The 17,386-nt window shown below is 44.6% G+C and overlaps 1 protein-coding gene across 1 annotated transcript in view; it reads right to left on the bottom strand.

Annotated features, from left to right (window-relative positions):
- The window catches only part of TTC27 (tetratricopeptide repeat domain 27), a 1,631,130-nt gene that overhangs the window by 85,202 nt on the left and 1,528,542 nt on the right, over positions 1-17,386 (bottom strand). Inside the window, exon 18 of the mRNA XM_085612184.1 lies at positions 3,469-3,580. Within this exon, the coding sequence (XP_085468310.1) occupies positions 3,469-3,580 (112 nt within the window). The remainder of the gene's footprint in view (positions 1-3,468; positions 3,581-17,386) is intronic.

Here is a 17,386-nt window from a genome sequence, read left to right as displayed (position 1 = left end):
GATCTGCTTCATGCGGACCTTCTTCGCGGTTGCCCAGTCGCACACATCTTTCTTCATGCCTCAACTCTGGGGGGCGTGGGGCTCAACCATGCTATCGCAATTCGTCATTTTGCTAACACAAGCCCCAAAATTACGAACTTTCGGCGTAGTTTCTTATTTTTGGGAGTAGGTAACCACCCTAGCAACACTGTGCAGACCTCCCTGGGCACCTCCCATCCTGTGGTGCCTTTTATTTACCTTATTATTTTTTCCCAATATGCAGTTAAATCTGGGCACGTCCACACCATGTGTATAAAATCTGCCTCAGGTTCTTTACAGCGGGCATTCACTGGAGCAGTCTGTCTATATTTTGGTTAGTGTTTTGGGGTGAGGTAGGTCTAATGTACATAGTTTGAATCAATTTAAACCGTTTCAAACTCACTTTCCTAACTCCCTCGTATATTCTTACCCATTCCTGCTCGGTCAGGGGATCTCCCGCCACTTCTTCCCCCCTTCCGTGCACAAGGACCCCACTCGGGAAGTAGTCCTGGATTGCCCGGTATAAGTGAGAGATAAGTCACCCTCCGTGGGCCATATACAGCATTACTTGCAATATTTTGGTGGTATGGGATTCTTTTGGAAAGGATGGCCATACCTCCCGAGCCACCTGAGCAATCTTTTCATACTGCAAAAATTGCCCCCTACCCAATTCAAAGGCGGTTTCTGTGGTTTCCTGAGTTATAAATTGACAACTGGCAAATAGGTCCCCATTGTTAGGCAGCCTCCTTCCTTCCAGCTCCGTACCGACATAGAGTCTGCTATTTTACAGAGGGGCTCTACTGCCCATAGGGGCATGTTCGGGGCGTAAGGCACACGTCGCACTACCTTTCTTATTCTTGTCTCCCATATTTCTGCTACATGTAAGAATTCAATATACTTAAACAAAATAATAAAACCAACACGTCCAGGCCGTTCTTACAGCTTCAGGTGGCCTGAAATAGTCCAAACTGTCACATTTGTAGGCATGTGATGATTAGCAGATAGCATCGGTAGTGGAATTTGACATTTGCAGTGCCCTCCTGATCAATATATTTGGCACAGACCATTTTTAGTTTAAACAATTTAAGCATTAAATAAAGGGTATTAAATAGCTGCTTGGAACATGAGGCAAGTTGGGGGTTGGTATGATAGGGAGAAGCTGAATCTTTTCTCCTCACCAAAGAATTGTATTCATCAGAGACAATTTGAAACTGACTTCACTGAGAGATTAAAAAGGGGGTTCCTAGGGTTCACTAGAGGGTAAAGGCACTTTAACCCGTGGGTAAAGGCACTTTAACCTGTGACTGATGTAAATGCTGTAAAGGTGCCTACATAACTAAAAGGCAAGGTGCCCCTAACTAAACAGTAAAGTAAGCCCCACAGTTAATATTCACCCTGTAAGAAATTGGATTATTAAATGGGAAGGTGACTACTCACCTCAGGAAATATTCACAAGCCTTAAAAGTGTGAACCATTGAAGTCAATAAATAAACTCTAAGCTCAACCCCCGGGTAGCAATGGCACAGAGCAAACAAGCTTAATTTAGAGGCAATCTATATACTATTTTAGCAGTACCAAACAGTGCTAAAGTTAAAGTGCAAACAATTAAAATCCTAAACCGATTTAGAAAGGGAGTACAATTTAATGAACAAAATGGCAAAAAGTTGATTAAGAAAAACCGGAAATATGAATTTTTAAAGTTTTACATAGAAATAGTGCCAAAGCCACGAAGCACTAGTGATAGACAATGGCTGCAGTAAACTGGGACCTACATGCAGTTTGAGGCTGGCTACGATGGAGAGCGGGTTGGATACACCAACGAGGTTCACAATGGTCAAAGACTTTACCTTCTGACAAATTCCTTCAAGTCCCAATTCACCACATGAGTACACTTTTAAGGACCTCAGGGAAGGCAGTTGGAGAATCATAAGGTGCCATGCAACAATGGGGTTCTGTCAAGGTCAAGTTGCCACTGGTCAAAAGGGCAGTTGTGGGAAAGGCCTCTTGAGCTAATTGTCCAGGAGTATTCTGAAGTGGGTTCCTGGAGGTGTCATATTTAAGGGTTTTCCAGCAACCAGGCAGTGGATACATACAAATTGTTTTGGCACCATATTTCCCTTTCTTTCAAGTGCCATATGTAAACTCAGCAGACCTGTTAAGCAGGCTTTGACACTAAAGCAAGATTTGACATTGTAATATCAAAAAGGATACTCATCTGCCCCACCCTGCATATACTGGAGGATCAGAGTAGTCATCGCTACCTATTCAAGCTAGCCTATCATTTGCTCTTGGGATTAATTTCACCCCTTCTTCACAGCTATTCAAATGCTAATAAGTGGCCTGGAGAAGTTTGAGAGCAAATGCAAATTAGCCTCCAGGAACTTCAGGCAGGGAAAATGGAGATTTCAAAAAGTTACTTCTCCTTAATATTTATTAAAAATCAGATTTCACCACGAATTGGAACTATATTAACTGCTAAAAATGGTTGCTTAATTATTTTTCTACCTGGTCCTATTCCCGAGATACAGTATTCTGACTTTTAATCTGTACTCTGGATTTGCACATGGGTCAGCTAGGCTTGCTACAATGAAAAATAGCTTTAGGGATGCATGTCATTGCCAGGGCATATTAATATGACATTTCTAAATATCCTACTTTTAAAGCCCTACCAGCAACCTCCAACCTATTCATCAGTCCGAAATCCAATGCATCAGAAAGGGAAACAGATATTTGGACGTAGAATACCAAAATTACAGAACGAGTTTTAATTGGTCTGCCTTCATGGTTCTCAGCTTCATTTAAAAACATGAACACTGTTATCTTCCCCAATCTCTGGTATATATAAAGTCTTCACTAGCCAAGACATTCCATGCATTCTATTCTGTCTATCCATTATTCCCCCTTAGTGTCTACCCATTGCAACATCACTGTTTTATAGTGCGAATCATTCAGCCCTTCTTCACTGACTGCAACTTCAGATGCTGGTTAAGAGCGTAAAAGTAATCAAAATAAATACAAGTAAACATGCGGCTCTAACAAAATATGAATGTTTAATTCTATATTTTAATTTGAGATCAAATAAAATGGCCAACTACATTAAGGAACAGAACATTTTAAACAAAGCATAATGTTAATAAGATCAGTTGACCAATCCATCAATATTTTCAGTAACCTAAAATATTTTGGTGACATTAAGTATATGAGAATTCAAACCTATTAGCGAATGTAATACTGGGTGAGCCCACAAGCTAATAACACCCTCCACACAAAAAACAGCATTGTACCTATCTATGATGCAAATTCCTGTGTTGTAATATATTGAGATATTTTCACTGAACAAAATAACTGCATAAAAGAATTATGCCCCAAACGATTTTCATGTTTGCCATTGTGCCATACAAATGGCGCCATACCTGTATAAACAAAATGAAATATTAAATTGTTAGTTACCATGAGAAAGCTCCAATGCTCCTCTTATAACTTCCTTGAAAGAAGCAATGTCCGTTTCCCAGCCACTCCTCTGTGTATCACATTTATGTGCCTTGGTAAGATACTGCAGTGCCTGCAAAGGAATATTACATAAACATTGACATTGCATTGGTAGCAACTTGAAAATAAATCTTAAACTGGTGCAAGAATACAGGCAAACAATGAGAAACCATAAAGACCTGCGAAAAGTCTTCCAAACTAGCAATGGTTATAACAGAAAGACTTTAACTGGAAGAATATTGAAATGAGGAGACATTAAAAACATTTTGAGGAGCTTGCCGGATGTTACACATACATCTATTTTTACGTTACGCATGCTTCTTTAATTTACCTACATACTGTGCTATTTGGGTTGGTTTCAGGAGACAAAACGCCTTTGGGCTTTAACTAGGAAGCTACCTCTTTCCTTAGCATGTGCTTACTATGCTCTATGTTCACCTTATAGTCTTAAAAACGGTTTGTGGTTTGACCAGGAAGTGGTGTCTTCCATTGCCCTCATCGTTGCTGCTTCTAGATTGTTTATAATGTCTTCAGGTAATACGGTTTAACAAGGAAGCTCTGTCTTCCTGGGGTCCCATCACTGTAGCTCCTTGATGGACCTCATAGTGTTCAGATAATATTGTTTTAACCGGAGAGTTATGTCTTCCTTTGGTTCCTTCTTTGGCACTCCTGTGTGACCATATAGTCTTCAGATGATACTTATCTGACTGGGAAGCTGGGTATTTCTTTGGTTGAAACTTCAGTGTTCCTGGATGGACCTAGGGTTCAGGTGAGCACATTTTTTGCTAATATGTACAGTTCTGAGTAGAGGCCTTCCATTAGGAGAGCTAGGCCAGGCTCTTGTAAAGGAAAGCATGGACTGGTTCTCCCTAAATGCACCTTTGCTACTCCTGGCTGAAATGAAAGGCTTTCATGGCCCCATATCATCCGGGGATGTTGAATCTTATTTTTGCATACGCCTCCTGGCAAACCTTTCAGACCTCAAGTGTAGCCTCATGCATGTGCATGCCCAGTTCTGCTGTTAGAGCTTAACATTTGGCTAATTCTGCAAGAGCCTGTTGTGCACCAACACGTTCTAGTCCAAAACTCAGAGATCTTGCATGCACACTTACATCCCAATTAAATGCCAACATCAAATGCCCAACCCTTCTCATTTCTGTCCCGCAAGATCTTTCAGTGACTCTCTCTCATGATTTGCAAATATTCAAACATACTTATTTACCTCATCCTTCTTTGTCTCCCGTTTTCCTGACTCTCAGATCTTACCCATCACACTTGTACTTCAGCACTGCAAATACACACCAGTTCCTTAGGTTTCACCCAACACTGTAGCCACAACCTTGACCACTGATCACTTTTCAACACCTATGCTCCTTCTCCTCACTTTTCCTTCATCTCTATCCTTACTCCTTCTCCTCAGTCGTCAACTCTACTCCCATTATGACTCATCCCCTCCTCTCCCTCACCTGTTGTGCCTCTAATATCTCAACATACTTCTTGCCCACAATTATTCCAATAACTGACCCACGCACTCAAATCACTGGCTCCTACTCTGTTCACCTATCCACCAATCTCTTTGAGACACTCCTCCTTCTGGAGAGTCAGCTCTCAGCCTATCTTTCCCTTCCACCTCCAAATGGGCCCTCACCCTGACCAGTCACTTCCTGTAGGTCTCTCTCTAATCCTTATACTCATCAACTCCACATGTCTTCATCTCCGTATACAAATCCCTTTACTCCAAACCTTCCAACTAGCACTCCTACTCACCCCTTATATGCCTCCTTTCCCAAGTACTTAATTCCGTCTCCCACCCTTTTCCAGCCATTCATCCCTTTTCCATGTCAATGGCTCCCCAGTCACTCTGCTGTCTCCACTGGAGCACTACACTATCCCCTTTACCAAAATCCACTCAAATCTCTGCTAAGCCTTTCTTATGAAGACCTACGCTTCACCCATCTTTCCCCTTCTTCCCTAACCACTCTGATCCATGTACCAGTCAAACTTAGCACAACGACAAATCGCCCCCAACACCCGCAGCCCAATCCGAAATAGGCAACGCCTCTTTCTCCTGCTTCATCATCAATGTTAAATCCATTAAGAGGAACCAGTTCTACATTTTTACCTACTTACACAATCCTGCCAGGATCTCAACTTTAACACGTTATAATGGCTAAAAGAAATAGGTCGAGGCTTAAAACCACACTACCTAGAAATCTGGGGGAGATTTCACCACCTTGTGTCTACAAATGCACCATACTCACTTTTGTTGTTTTGAGTTCTCAGCTGTAGAATCTGAGAGATCCCTGAAAGTCGGGTATTCAATATATTACATTGCCATATTCCCTCTTCTACTCACTCACAAGATACAGCTGTGTTCCCTGAGTCCTGGAAGCAAGCAATTATATCCCCTTGGCAAAAAAAGCGTGTATGGAGGTTACCAATCTAAACAAGCATCAAAAATGCAATAGGTCTCGCAATGGTTTGATTTAGAGCTATTCATACGCAATGAGGTGACCCCCTAATAATTGATTTAAGGTCAGGGAACAGAGGGAACAAGAAAAGACAACTATACTGAACAGTATCCCTCTAGACCTACATTTCTTTTTACTTATTTGGTACACATGGAGATAAATACCACAACTATATATGCATTTTTATATCTATTTTATTCATATTTTATGCATTTTTTTGCAATTATTTATTTTTACTTATTTTGTTTCTTCTGTACATTGTTTTCTCATACAATAAAATTCATCTTTTTTAAGAAAGTACAAACTATACATGAATGATACTATCTTTTTCCGTGAAATACAAAATCAAAAAGAAAGGGAGAATTGATTATTATAAAACAGATCACAACAATGGTGTGGTATGAAAGTGATATGTATGGAGTAATATTAGAGGTGTGACAGGTGTGGGGATATTCTTTGAACCATTGTTGTGATCTGTTTTATAATAATCAATTCTCCCTTTTTTTTTGATTTTGTATTTCACGGAAAAAGATAGTATCATTCATGTATAGTTTGTACTTTCTTAAAAAAGATGAATTTTATTGTATGAGAAAACAATGTACAGAAGAAACAAAATAAGTAAAAATAAATAATTGCAAAAAAATGCATAAAATATGAATAAAATAGATATAAAAATGCATATATAGTTGTGGTATTTATCTCCATGTGTACCAAATAAGTAAAAAAATTTAGGTCTAGAGGGATACTGTTCAGTATAGTTGATTTAGAGCTATTGACATTGCAAATATTAATGTATATGTGGGGGAGTGAAAGGCAAGGACAATGGGAGGGAGGTAGGACAGGCGGGGGAAAGAAGGCACCAAAGCAACAGAAAGGAACATAGCCCAGAATGTTGGTGCTGAAATATATATACTTTAACCCCATGTAAACAAACCCCATGCTGAATCCCATTATAAGAATAACCCAATTGAGAATTAAAGAAACATAGACCAAAGGTAAAGGAAAAAAATTAATAAATAAACGAACAGTGCTCCCAAACTTTTACATCTTTTACCGCGAAAATAGGGAGCATAACCAAGCATTTTTAATCACAATAAAGCCATCCACGCCTAACAACAACTGTGTTTTATTCTACCCGATGCCTTTCCTCGAATGTGGGTTTTACTTTGATACGATCCACCAGTGTGGAAAATTAAAAGGAATAAAATAACATTCCTGTTCTCTTCTGGCTGCATAATGGTGGCCGTCATACTACTGCCGCGTTTCAGTTTCGCTTTAGTGAATTGGGAGCACCACTCCCAGGTGGCTAAAAACCATCAAGTGATATTGTCTCGGGATCCGCATAAGCAAATGTTAAGGAAGATGATTTGTTTAGATCAGCCGTATGTTTGGTCCTTCTGGGGGTGGGGCGCCCGCAGACGTGAATGTGCACGATGAGTACGTACTAGTGTATGGATAAGTGTTTACATGTGCCTCACTTCCCTTTTTTTGGCTATTTTATTTCGCGCTGTGTACTTTGTTTCAAAAGTATGGAGTATGTGTTCATCTACTGTCTCAAGACAACACGAGTGCACTGGCTGGTCCCATTTAGATCTTCCCCTGTAGCTAAGTGTCGTGCTGCCACAACGCAGGCATTAAATGAAAAGTAGTATTAGTTTAATAAATGGGCAAGTGATACAGAGGCACACAGCTACACACTAACTGCCCCATCAGTGGCCTCATGTCAATACCATAATGCCACACGCTTTGCAGGCTGGCAGGACCTTGAAACCATTTATTTTGAATGCATTTATATTTGCGCCCATGCCAATCATTTTGTGTGAATGGTTTTCAGAAGCATGCATAAGACCAGCTCACTCTAACCCATAACACATGCATATGGCGAAGCTTGGCAGGCATGTTTAACTCTAGTAGGCACTGGCATAGATGCGATGAACAATGGTGTGGGCCAGCTCAAGGCACATGTGTGCACGCTTGTGACAACAGGGGTCTGTCTGTTTTGGACCAGTTGGGTGCACGCGCACCTGTTCCCAGAGCGCCTCCATGTCGGGAAAACCGGGATGCACCATGCAGCGCGCACACTCAGACTGGAAATAACCTCCCAGCAGGCCAGCCTGTCGCAGACGGCCTCGTCACAGGAAGCGCCAGGGCCTCCCCTCTCCACTCGTGGCGAACGCGCCTGCAGCTGCCGGCTGATAAAACATCTGCTGCTCGCAAACTCCCCCATCAAACATCATTGTGGCCGAGATTTATTTGGGAAGCAATCCTCTGCGTGCAGTGGGAGATTATTGCAGCTCTGTGCAGCTAGGCCTAAGTTACACACGTAAACATCCAGCATTTCACATCCAGCATTTCACATGGCAATTAACACTGGCCACTTAGGACGTTTCTAAGCGCTTCCATTTCTATGGAAGGAAAGGAAGGAAGGGGCCCTCTGTCAGCGAGTTCCTCAGGATCACATAATTCGTCACTGGGGGTGAGAGGGCTCTGGGTTAGAACTCCAGTTTCTGAGTTCCACAATAAAACAAGCGCGGCCACAAAATTGAAAGCAGTGCGCGAGAACGCCCCCTCCCCCCCCTGGCCATGCGTCCCAGTCCTGTCCTGAAGGTGCTGAAGTTGTTAATCCTTCAGGACTAGAACACGGAGAAGTCAGAAGACGGAGGAAAGAGAGCTACTCTGACTGTGCCGAGCGCCCAGACAAGTCGAGGGGGATAGAAAAACAACAAGCGCGGCCGCAAAATTGAAAGCAGCGCGCGACCATACACAAATGGTTAAAAATGTGCTTACCCAGTAAATAAAACACACTGAGTAACGCCGCAGGTAAAAGATCCAGTCCAGGTGGGCGGGGCCAAAAGAGGACAGGGCAGTAACCAGGAGGGACCAAAAAGCCTCAGTCACAATCAAAAGACACCGTTTACCATTACCGATTATGCAAACCAATCGAAATAACGGGCAGAGACGAAACTCCACTTCTCAAAGTGTATTGATTACAAGAAGCCTCGCAGAGCGAGCAGCACTTGCGCGCCTCAACGCCAGGCGAGACATAATAAAGCACAGATTTGTGAATTTTCAGGGCCATCAACGCCACAAAACGTGATGCACAGTTTTATAAGGGGGCGAGGCGTAAGTGCAGCACTAAAGCTCAATAGGAGACCTCCGGGAGGCCTGCCACTTGTCCAGACGCCGTTTCCTCTAAGCCAGCCTCATTAAAATCATATTACAGGCCTGGGCGTCCGCCTGCAAGGCTTGGGGCCCGTTCTCTGACGGGGCCTGGAGCTGCTCCGGGGAAAGGCCATTCGCAGGACTGTAGTTCAGCTCGAGTTCAGGGAGGGGACTTCCAACATGGCTGTTTACCACAGCTTCTTAGGAAGATGAGCTCTGGAAAGTATCCATAACCTGCCTGCCTGGGTGTTTTCACTCTGTTGCTTCTTTTTGCATCCTTTGCCCACGGCCCACTTTTGTTGACAAATCAATAACAGTAATACTGATATTAGTAATTACACTTTAGAAGACATACAAATATTAATTCTTACATATATAGCATTAATACAACAGTTGATTGCACGATATTAACCATCTCTAATAATATACGCCTCTATACGAAGATTGTCTTGTGACACTTGTAACAAGTAGTACTGGCAGCATTCGCAACGATGCTCGTTATATCGACCTCGAAGGATGAAGGGCCGTAGCAGCAACTATGTGCATTTGTCCTCTGAGCAATCCGTATCATAAGTGTTCGGGCGCTTACTGGACCGAGTCTGTGGGTTCAACGGAAGCTTCTGGAATCACTGGCGAATAAATCCTTTGAAACGTATTCTTTGTAAAAGCATCCAGCCCACGAGGGTTGTATTAACCCCACCCATCAAATGGCGCCTTCGCCCTAATACAGCGTCTTTAACACTGCACGTTGATTATCCTCTGCGGTTTACTCCCAGCCGATACAATTTTAGCAAAGGACTCGTGTGTATATGGCTGCACAAGAAGTCTGTGTGATTCGGTTGACACCTGTAATTCTGCATACGTCTTTGTGCATGGACATGCTTCATGTTCAAGTGTCTGTTTGGAATTGTTGGTGTCACTATCGGCTTACAAGTAGTTTTGTGTGCGTGTTCTTGAGTTGGCGACGCATGTACATCTTTTTCAAGAGTGTTTACATGCACGGCGGTACCTGTTAATAATTCTGTTGATGCCTCGGTGAATAAGAGCATCTTGATTTTCATGTTTCACTTATCTGTGGTTTGTGTACATCTGCGCCGGGTGTGCTGGGCAGGCAGTATGTGTGCGCGCGCCTGTTTCTATGGACACAATATGGGTGAATGAGTGCGTGCATCTGTGGAAGAGGGGCGTGTTGACCACATGTAGCAATGGCTTCTTTTGGGCTTGTGTGAGAACGTGCCATCGTTCTTGCATGGTATGCCCCCACTTTTTGCTGAATTGCTGAATGTACTTTGACTGAGTGTGTCCTGGACTCCTGCCAATCAGGTGCCCAGGGCCTATGTTCCTTCCCTAAAACACAAAACACAAATTGGCAAACCCTGGCCACATGTCAGCCCCTGGTAAATGGTACCCTAGGTACCCAGGGCCTTGTGACCAGGGAAGGCCTCTAAGGGCTACAGCACCCATTGTGCCACCCTTAGAGGCCCTGTACCCTTACACACATACACTGCCCTTGCAGGCTGAGTGTCTGGGTACAAGACAAAACAAAGAGTCGACATGGCACACATCCCTGTGTGCCATGTCCACCACCTACACTGCCATGGCATACATCAGCCACCCCTCTAGCTGGGTGCCCTATGCCAATGGTGTGGGCACAGGAGCATGAGCCCTGTGCCCCTACAGTACCCAGGTCCATTCTTGGGCACTGTAAGTGCAGTGCTGCCATTTAAGAGTATATGGTGCTGGGAGCTCGTCAAACACGAACTCCACAGCACCATAATGGCAACATTGAAGACTGAGAAGTTTGGTATCAAACTTCTCAGCACATTAAACCCCACACTGATGCCAGTGTGGGATTTAATGTACCAAGCACCCCAGAGGGCATCTTAGAGATGCCCCTGAGACCTAACCTACAATCCACGTCTGTTCTGAGGCTGCCTAGGCTGCCACACAGCAGACATGTTGCTGGACCCCTGGGTAGGAGAGCCCCTGCTCTCCTGGGTATGCAACAATGCACATCCTGGGCGAGGTGCTAAATCTCCTCCCCCAGGATGGGCAGGGGGAAGCTTCAAAGGCATGCCTCTGTGAGCTTCCCCAGGCCACTGCAACCTCCCACTCTGGCAGGAAGCTTGGCCGGAAATCCCAAATAAGGACAGGGGATGTGCCAGCCTGCCAACCCCCATTCCCCCCCCCCTCAGGTGGGGGAGGCGAGGTGAAGCACATCTCCGGGCTCCCACTATCTTGAAGATGGGAAGCCCTGCCCAATCAGGACTGGGCTACTGCCCCCTCCCACAGGAGAGAGGCAGGATAGGGGTGTACCCACCCCAAGACAGGGACCCATTGGTCCCTGCCATTCACCTACCTGTAACGCCCCTAAATCTATTATTTAGGGGCACCCTGAACCTTCCTTCCGCAGATTCCAGATTCCAAAATCCGAAGAAGAGCTAGAAGAAAGAAGACCTGCCCTGCAGCTGCTAGGAAGAGGAAGACACCAACTGCTTTGACCCCAGCCCTACCGGCCTGTCGACCCTCGAACCTGCTCCAACCCGGTATCTCTTGGGGCCAGCAAGCTCACAAACCCCGGAGGACCTGGCTACCTTTTGACTCTAAACCCCTGGGACTCCCATGAGTAGAGGCTCTACTCAAAATCTACTTCTAATCCCTGGCAGCAGCCCGGAACCGCGAACCCAGCACACTCTGCACACGCCAAGCCTGGCCTGTGCCGAAATGAACAAAGACCACGAGGACGACCCCACAGCGACTGTGACCCCGAGTCCGGCACCCAAGGACCTCCCTCGACACTCCTGAAGAAGCCTGCAGCCTCAGGACAAGGTGCCCCCCCAACCGCGATCAACAGAGGGTAAGATTTCCCAACACCAAAAGGCACCCCTGCACCCGGCGCCCCGCGGCCCCCTGTGCCCAATCCCGGGTTACCTACCTATCCTCCAACTACCCAACTTGCCTCTCGAAGTGGTAGTGGCACCTGAAGAATCTTTGTCCCCGAGCTTGCAGTCTTTTTCTAAACCGGAGATTTCCCATTGAAATCAATTGAGAGCCCGAAGGCTCGAAAGCACCCTGCACCCAGCCGCCCGAGTGGCCCTGGCAGTGTAACCTCTACACCTATCTACTTCCCCACTTACCCTGAATAAGTGACCAGGAGCCCAGCTCCCACAGCCGCGTGGCCTGCTAGTCAGCAGCCACCAACCAAGGCCCCCCTACCTCTCATAGGATAACATTGGGCCTAACTCTCTCTGCACCCGGCCGCCCTTATGCCGCTGAGGGTGAACCAACTGTACCTACCTGACCCTGGGAGACCCCTGAGTCTATGCCCAGAACCTTAACTCTGCCAGTCGAGTACTTACCTTTAAACCGATAACTCAATTTTCTCCATAGGGTAACATTGACTGGATTTTCCTGAAATTTCTTCTAAGTGTGTACTTTTCAAAACTTAAAATATTCAGCAAACATTTTTGAATATACAATTGTCTATTGCCTGTATGTACATGTATGAAAGATGTGGCAGACGTCTCTGGGTTTCAGGGCTCTGCATGGCGATGGCTAAATTGACACAATAAAATTTGTTTTAAAAAAAAAAAAGATTCACCAAAAATGAGCCGAGTAACGAAAACGAAAATACTCACCTGCTCTCAGGTGAGCTCCCAGTGCTGGATCTTGGTGCCCAACACTGACTCTGAAAAATACTTACAACTGTACTTACCAGTATCCCAATTTTCTCCCATAGGAAATCATTGACTGTTTTTCTGTGAAATTTCTACTAAGTGTAAATTTCTGCAATCTTTAAATATTCTTTAGAAATCTTATAATTTCTGAAAACGTAATTACTTACCGGTTTTGGATAAAGGTCCCAGTACTGAGTCTGGGTACCCAGTGCTGGATTACAAAAGTAACGAGAACATACTATACCTGCAACTTGAATTTTCTGCCATAGGGAATCATTGACTGTTTTCTATGAAATATTTTCTAAGTGTCAACTTTTAAAATAGCAAAATTTTGTCTAAAAATCAACACAGTAATTAAGTCGACTTTTCTCACTTGATTCCAAGTACTGACCCAGGGCTGAATCTAGGATCCAGTCCTGGAATTCCAAAAGTAATCCTAAAAGTAATCTGTTGCAAATAACTTGAAACTTCCATTGAACTCAATGCATTATTGTGTTTAAAATTGTGTTGCCTATCGCAACCACTTGTAACTTTCTACAAAAGTCAATTGCATATTGCAAAAGTATTTATATAAAGCATCTCATTCTGAGAAAGTATATTTTAATACCTATTGTTGGTTCTAAAATAAAACAAGCATATATTTGTTATATATACACCATTGGCCTAGAGTTCAGTTATTGAGTGTGTGAGACCATTTGTTGGCTGAGTGTGTGCAACAAATGCTTTACACTGTCCTCTGATACTGCCTTACTGCTCGACCAAGCTACCACTTTAGAGAGTACGGTTATATCTAACTTTAGCCTCTGCCAAACCTCTGGGGACTGTGGACTCTGTCCACCCTGTACCTATTTGGGAACAGTATATACAGAGCCACTTTCTCACAGATTGTGCTCTTGAAGTCTGCGTGTGATGTGTGATACGGACAGCATCTCTTGGGGGAGCAGTGTATAGCACACTGGAAGTACAGAAGTGACGACGCATGCTCCACAATCAGCCCTTTCTTCACGATTCATAAAAAATGCACAGCCGTGTTGCTGTTACTACTTGGCTGGTTAAATGCCTGGTTCACAGCAGCCTGTGATTATCTCTAGTCGGAGGCGTGGCCTGTGCCCGACCCACCCGGGTCCACCTCCGCCTGGCGTCCGAGGTGCTGAACATGCAGCAGGCTTGAGCGGCGCCCCTCCCTCCTCCACAGGATCCTCTCCGCGGCTGCAGAAGGAGCGGGCTGTAGCGTGAGCTGGAAATAACAGGCCTCATCAAGGAGAAGGCGGAGCGCAATCAGGAGGCAAGCAATGGATTTACTAGGGAGACAGACACCGATCGCGCCCAGGGAGATGCGCCGGCTGCCTGGTCATGGACGGTGACTTGGTACCGAGAGACCTCGGAGGATGCGCGTTGCTCTGCGAGTGGCGGCTGAGTAGATAGAAAAACAACAAGCAGATAGAAAAACAACAAGCGCGGACGCAAAAATGAAAGCAGCGCACGACCATACACAAATGGTTAAAAAAAAAGTGCTTACCCAGTAAATAAAAAACACTGTGTAACGCCGCAGGTAAAAGATCCTGTCCGGGTGGGTGGGGCCAAACGAGGAAAGGGCGGTAACCAGGACGGACTAAAAAGCCTCAGTCACGATCAAAAGACACCGTTTACCATAACCGATGACGCAAACCAATCGAAATACCGGCGGAGCCGAAACTCCACTTCTCAAAGTGTATTGATTACAAGAAGCCTCGCAGAGCGAGCAACGCATGTTCGCTGCAACGCCAGGCGAGACCTAAAAACTACAGACCAATCTTCCAACTTCCCTATCTGTCCAAAGTTTTGGAGAGATTGATAAATCAACAGTGAACTGATTACTTTGAAACAAATGAGCTTCTGGATCCCTCTCAGACTGGCTTTAGTACCGAGGCCACTCTGCTAGCCGTACAAGACAACATCAGACTTTTGTTAGATCAAGGTAAATCTACCGCCCTGCTCCTTTTGGACCGGTCGGCGGCATTCAATACTGTTTTGCATGACCTTTTGCTTAGAACTCTACATGAAAAAGGGCTTTATTCCAAAACTCTTCAATGGTTCAATTCTTTCCTGCTGAACAGAATTCAAACAGTACAATTGAGCTCTTTTTATTCCAACCCTAAAACTATTAAATGCGGTGTTCCGCAGGGAGCCTCTCCCTCAGGCCAATCCTATTCAATGCCTATGTTTTTACCCTGGCTAGGATTGGGAGGAAATGGGGTTTCAACATCTGGTCATACGCTGACGATACACAGCTGTTGATTGCGTTTGAGGAAAAATATGAGACCACCAAAAGCAACCTGAGCAACTGCCTCTCAGAAACCGCTGAATGGATGTCAGACCATTGTCTGAAGTTAGATGCAGACAAATCTGAGATACTGCTCTTTGGTAACGCACACTTAATCTGGGACACAACATGGTGGCCCCAGTTATCGGGCACTGCTCCTGTGCCTAAACGTGTTGTAAAAAATCTGGGATTTTTGGTAGATAATACACTAAGCATGCCAAATCAAGTCCGTGCTTCGTGTGGCAAATGTTTTGCCATGCTCAAACTACTCAGGAGACTTTTTATGTTGATCCCTTTGAACTGGAGGAAAACTATTACTCAAGCATTGCTGACCAGCCATTTGGACTAAGGGAATGCTCTTTATGTTGGCATGGCCAACTACCTTTCTTCCCGTCTACAAGTTATTCAGAATGCTGCAGCCAAATTGGTTCACAACAAGACCAAGTATAGCTCAGCTTCGGCCTGCTTGAAAGAACTTCATTGGCTGCTTACTAGACAGAGAACTAAGTTTAAACCACTAAGCTACATGCACAGAGCGTTACATAAACTCCGTCCCAGAATTCTGCAGAATAAATTGGATTTTTATGTCCCCTCGCGCAACCACGCTCCAGCCAAAACCATACACATGAAAAAGTTAGAGCGGGGAGTCGCTCCTTTTCTAATTTGGCAGCTACCCACTGGAACAAACTCCAGCTAGAGCTTCATCTCACTGAGGATCATGTGAGATTTAGAAAGAAGCTGAAGACGTGGTTTTTCTCAGGACTCTTGTATTGATGTCCATTGATTACTGCTTTAGACCTTATGGTTTATGTCATATGCCACAAACCCCCTTACAGGTTTCCGCTTATTCTAGCACCGTGATGCCCCTCGAGATGAATGCCACGCACTACAAATACAAATACTGATGTACATACTACCTTCCCTTGCAATCTCCATGGCTTCAGAAACTCTGGCTGGTATGAACAAGCATTTGCAATGCAATAGGTCTCGCAGTTACGCAAGTTTGACCTACTGGCATTCTAAATGGCTATGCCTTTTATTTTGGTTTTTAAAACATAAATAAAAGGCATTGTCATTTACATTGGCAATAGCTTAAACTCGCGTAAATACAAGACCTATTGCATTGCAAATGCTTGTTTCACCTCTTGTCAGTGGCGTATGATATAATTTAAAGCTCCGTGTCGGCCAATGGCGGATTTTCCAAAAACCCTATCGGCAAAACTCCGAGCCTATAAACAGGGTCGCGAAGAGCCGACGCGTGCCAGATGTTTTATTTTAACCGCGCAGACTCTGAAGCACACACCTGGACATCCACACAAATTCAAACGACTTCCTAAATACACCGTTTTTGTTTTTTAAATGCAGCCAAAGCAATCAGTGCATTCGAAAGCGTGGCGACGCAAGCTCAAGCGATTATTTGGCAGCATACCCATTTCACATTTGTACTTTATCACAAAACATTATGTTGTTTTTCGAAGGCGCAGCCTTTCCTCTGGAATCTTCGTGTTGTTTTGTTATAGTGCACACTCACCACATAGGAATTACACGTAGTTAAGGCTGTGGCTTAGTTTCCAGGGTGATTGTCAAATTTCACGTAATAAAAACTGACACTGGTGCAGTAACAATGCAGACAACATCAGTCATAGTTGACTGTGGATTTACCTCTGACGCTGACAGCATTGATCTCCCCTTTGGCTCCGCTCGCGTTGCACACATACCATGAACATACAGAATGAATACACACATTGGTTTAGTATTGATGAATCCCGTGACCGGACCGGTGCTGGGTCCGTTCTTCCTCAACGTAGTCACCGGTTATACATGCTGCAGAGGCACTGGCTCAAGTTCACTAAAATCTCTCTTGCATGACGGCGAGTCAAAGCTCGGCCATGGAGACTGTGTCAACAGTCTATCTGTAGGAAGCAAATATAGGGGCTTGATGGAGACAGAGAAGGATAAAGGCAGCGGCATGTGATAAAAGCAGAACGGGCCTCAGAGATAGGGAGAGAGGGAGCGAGCGAGCAGGAGTTGTGATAATGCAGCGAGCCGGCACCGTACACGTGCACATCTCCTGTCCTCTCGTCGAAATCCAACTGATCCGGAAGAATCGCACTGCTAGACCTTCCGAAGTAGGAAACGGACACCAACTTTGTGCTTGATTACTTTATTTTCCCGCAGTAAATGCCGCCATGACGCGTTTCGGGCCCGTAAGCCCTTGATCACATGACATGCCTATGACTTTTTTTCTTTTTTTTATACAGTGCTAG

This window comes from Triturus cristatus, chromosome 6 (assembly GCF_964204655.1).
Source record: "Triturus cristatus chromosome 6, aTriCri1.1, whole genome shotgun sequence".
NCBI classification, from domain to species: domain Eukaryota; kingdom Metazoa; phylum Chordata; class Amphibia; order Caudata; family Salamandridae; genus Triturus; species Triturus cristatus.
The sequence above is the reverse complement of the archived record's forward strand: the minus strand, read 5'-3'. Positions and strand labels throughout refer to the sequence as shown.